At 39.6% G+C, this 3866-nt stretch overlaps 1 protein-coding gene across 1 annotated transcript; it reads right to left on the bottom strand.

Moving 5' to 3' along the window:
• Nucleotides 1–1596: 1596 nt before the first annotated feature.
• On the bottom strand, nucleotides 1597–3664 carry LOC131025234 (cytochrome P450 714C2-like). The gene is made up of 5 exons (XM_057954905.1): nucleotides 3265–3664; nucleotides 2960–3186; nucleotides 2611–2861; nucleotides 2184–2538; nucleotides 1597–2104 (listed from the first exon to the last, which is right to left on the bottom strand). The coding sequence occupies exons 1-5, from the start codon at nucleotides 3533–3535 to the stop codon at nucleotides 1679–1681; spliced, it is 1530 nt and encodes a 509-aa protein (XP_057810888.1). The 5' UTR covers nucleotides 3536–3664; the 3' UTR covers nucleotides 1597–1678.
• Nucleotides 3665–3866: the final 202 nt, after the last annotated feature.

Here is a 3866-nt window from a genome sequence, read left to right as displayed (position 1 = left end):
GTCACAAAAAATTTATCACTTCCATTTATAGTAGTAGATCTACACATTTCCACTCACATTTAAAGTGGGACATTTACTTCACTAACAATTTTTCTCAAATTTTATTAAAACTCGTGTCATTTAAAATGTGGCAAATATTTGATGGACGAAGGGAGTAATATTTAATTCTTAAAAAGTCATGCATTCTATCATTTTTATCTACCTTTCTTGGCTTGGCCTTTGTTTTGTGTTTTTTGCTGCTGATCTCCGTGGGATTCTGTTTTGTTGATTTTTTGTTGGTCAGTCTTTGAGTGGTGAAGATGTTCGGAATTACTTAGGGGCAATGGTTAGGTCGGAGCTTCTAAAGTTTTTCCACTCTTCACTGCTTTTGTTTTGCTTTCTCGCTCTTTTTTTCTTTAGACGTGCTCTTTTTCTTTGCTAAGGATTTTTCCACTGAATTTTTCTTAGCAAGGTTTTAACGAGGTCTGACCCTTAGTCTGCTTTTCTGTGTTTTTAAGAGTTTTCTTAGGTTTTCTTTTACTTCTTTTAATAAAATCGTTGTTCAATCAAAAAGTCTATCATTTTTATCTAATTTTACTTTTATTGTATCGAAAATAAGTGAATCATATTTAATGAGGCGGAGGGAATGATATTTGAATGGATAGACACTTAAGCCTACACACGCTCGTCTCGGCTCGGTTGTTTGACTTGTGTCAAACTGTGCTTGGGCCCGCGGTTATGGTATGGGCTTGGGCCTTGGCCTATAGGCTGAGTATCTAGGTTGGAGCTGTGTTTTGAGGTAAAAATAAGATTTTGACCTCGCGCCATAAAATCTGGCAACCAACCATTTCTCACAATAGAAAAAGGATAAAGAAATTGGCTGGGGTGGACTTTTGAAAATCCAGTCCAAGTTGAAGTGGCTCCGCCACTATCTAGTCTACTACTAGTATTTATTAACATTAAAATCAACTCTACTGTTGCGTTTACTTTTGGGTTGTGTTTATTTTGGTAGTAAAATTTTCATTTGAAAAGGATGGATAAGAAAAGGTGAGATTATATTATCTTTTTCTTCTTTTTTTTATCATGTGTTTACTTTGTTAGAAATAGATGGATAAACAAATTGAAATATTGGAAAATATTTTCACACCCTCCCAATAGGATAATATTATCCAACATTTGTGAGAAAATGAGTGAAAAGGGGCTGTCCGAATTTTTCAGCCTGACCGGAGAAAATTATCCATCATAGGAAACATGTGAAAATGATGGAAAATATACTTTTTCTAACATTTTCTATCAAAGTAAACACACGATTGAAAAGGAGAAAAAAAAATTCATTTTTTATTTTTTATTTTTATATGTTTATTATAATATTTTTTTTTCTTTTCTTGAGAGGATGAAATATTTTCTCCATTAAAAAGACACTTAAAACGCGCGTTATATATGCTCTTAGAGAAGTGTCACATACACCTAACAAATTTTTATGTGACCCATACATTTTTACTTAAATAAATGCACCCATGTAAGACCAGATGAAGTTGCTCTTTTAATACATTTGTCAATGGTTAGGGAAAGCAAATACGTCTTTTAAATCGACCGATTAACCCTCTTAAATGCCTATAAAACAAGAAAAAACAATCATTCATTAATTTTCATACAAACTTATTTGAAAGAATAATCAACGCCAAAAAACAATCATGAATTAGATAGTGTTGATCAAAATGTTAACTCCATGCTTAGGCTCTATCATCATGGTCATCTCCGGCTTGTGCACATATTTGGGAGACAAAGTGAAGGAGAAGTTGGAGACGATGAGAGCCATGAGGAACTTGAGCTCCACCATGGCCAGATGCTGCCCCACGCACACGCGCTGCCCGAACCCAAACGGCATGTAGCAGTTCGGGTTCTTGCACGCCCCGGAGATTCCATTCTGGAACCTCTCGGGCTTGAATTGGAGCGCATCCGGACCCCATATGTCGGGGTCCGTATGCAACGTGGCCACCATGGTCCACACGTTCACGCCCTTGGGCACCTCCACGTTGCCGATCTTCATGGCTTTCGACACCTCCCTAGCCAGCGTCGGAGACGGAGGATACAACCGCATCGTCTCTTGAATCACTGTGTGTAGCTGCAAACACAGACATATAAAGATTAGACCACATTTCTATATCTAATTATATAGTATATGCTATATATATATATCTGACCTGCTTCATCTTACGAAGCATGTCTACATCGGGGACTCGGCCTTGACACACTTGCTCCACTTCATCCCTAATGCGCGTTTGCCACTCCGGATTGGAAGCCAACAGCATTAGACACCACGAAGCTGAAATGGCGGATGTCTCGAAGCCGGCTAAGTATATGTTCCTGCAGTTGTCAACGATGAACTGATCCATCGCAGCTGATGTTGAATAAGTGCCCTTTGCCCCTTCAACAAGAGTTTGCAATAAATCCTTCTCGTAGCCAGCCTTCTCCCTTTCCTTTACTAGCTTCAAGATCGACGTCCGGATTTCCTTCTCTAAACCCCAAATCTTCCGGTTGCTCTTTGTCGGAAGATGCCTGCAGCCACACCTCACAATTATTTAATTTTAAAGAGAATTGACTAATAATATTATTTTGTGCGTGGGATACCTTAAGCCGGGAAGGCCGACAGCCATTGTTTTCTTGGACACAAGCTCTTGGAGTGCCCCAAGCATGACGAAGATGTCTTGGCCTTTAGAATAATTACTCCCAAAACAAGCTCTAGAAATAATATCTCCCGAGAATCTCTTCATATAACCGTCAACAGCGATGTCAAGAACTCCACCTTTGTTGGCTTCGATTTCTTGCTTCCATGTATTCACCACTGTGTGAGCTGATTCAGTGATTATGCTCATCATTCCCTGCATCACCATACCCGCTTATAAAATATATAAAATTTTGCCTAATCTCCCATGTCTTTCACTAACATAATTGGATATTTTACACTCTATATTCTTACCCTGACTTTGTCCATGAACAGCTCGGGTGCCATGATCTTCCTCTGTCGTGCCCAAATGGCACCGTTGGATGTCAAGATGCCCTGCCCAAGAAGAGGGCCAAATGTTTTCTGCTGGTAAGCAGGCCTCCCTAAGTCCTGCGACGTCGTTGTTGTGATCTCCTTCACTACGTTTGGATCGCTCACGTATAGTACTTGCAGATTGCCCAGAGAAAATGTGAACATTTGACCTGAAAATAAACAAAAATTGCATGCATGATGATTCATCCAAATATTTAATTAAGCTGCGACTCCTTTTACATGCATACCGTATTGCTTTCTCCATTGCTCTAAAAATGGGAAAACGGAGGCGGTGTCGTGGGTGGCGGGCGAGCTACAGTTGTCAGCGGTGGCTGCAGTGGCGGCGGCATCGCGGGATTTCTTGATCTCGAGGATGTTGCCGAGCAGGATTTTTGGTGGGGGGCCGTGGATTCCTTGATTCCTCAACATCTTTTGAATTTTGTGGGGCTTCATCACAAGAGAAATGTAGAGGTAGATGAGGAATCCGAGCACTAGAGCAAGAAATGTGGGGAGCAACATCTTTCCTTAGCAAATCACAAGTAGCTGAATATATTTGTTTGATGAAGTGATGAGGTGGTGATGAACATTTTGTTCTAGCCTATACATATATAGGCGTAGTATCAGTGGGGTGTTTCAGATAATTTGGCGTGGTTCAATAAAATGGTGGTCATGCTTCATTAATTATTATGAATTGACTTGGTAAATGAGTGAGCTGAAGTTAGAGAGATGACAACTGACTAAATTGCTGGTCAATTTTGACCACGTGATCAAGAACTCACTATCTTTTTTTTTAAACAAAGAACTCACTATCTTCAGCGTATGAAAACTCTGCTATATATGCTATATTGGT

The sequence above is a fragment of the Salvia miltiorrhiza genome, chromosome 1 (genome assembly GCF_028751815.1).
Source record: "Salvia miltiorrhiza cultivar Shanhuang (shh) chromosome 1, IMPLAD_Smil_shh, whole genome shotgun sequence".
Taxonomy (NCBI): domain Eukaryota; kingdom Viridiplantae; phylum Streptophyta; class Magnoliopsida; order Lamiales; family Lamiaceae; genus Salvia; species Salvia miltiorrhiza.
This window is presented reverse-complemented; position numbering and strand designations above follow the sequence as displayed.

What these genes read in the sequence shown, in the direction of transcription:
- LOC131025234 (XM_057954905.1), bottom strand. Translation starts at nt 3,535, where the DNA reads ATGTTGCTCCCCACATTTCTTGCTCTAGTGCTCGGATTCCTCATCTAC. An exon ending in GCAATGGAGAAAGCAATACG is followed by an intron (nt 3,187 to 3,264) that starts GTATGCATGTAA and finishes GTTTATTTTCAG; the next exon opens with GTCAAATGTTCACATTTTCT. An exon ending in GTCGGCCTTCCCGGCTTAAG is followed by an intron (nt 2,539 to 2,610) that starts GTATCCCACGCA and finishes GTGTGGCTGCAG; the next exon opens with GCATCTTCCGACAAAGAGCA.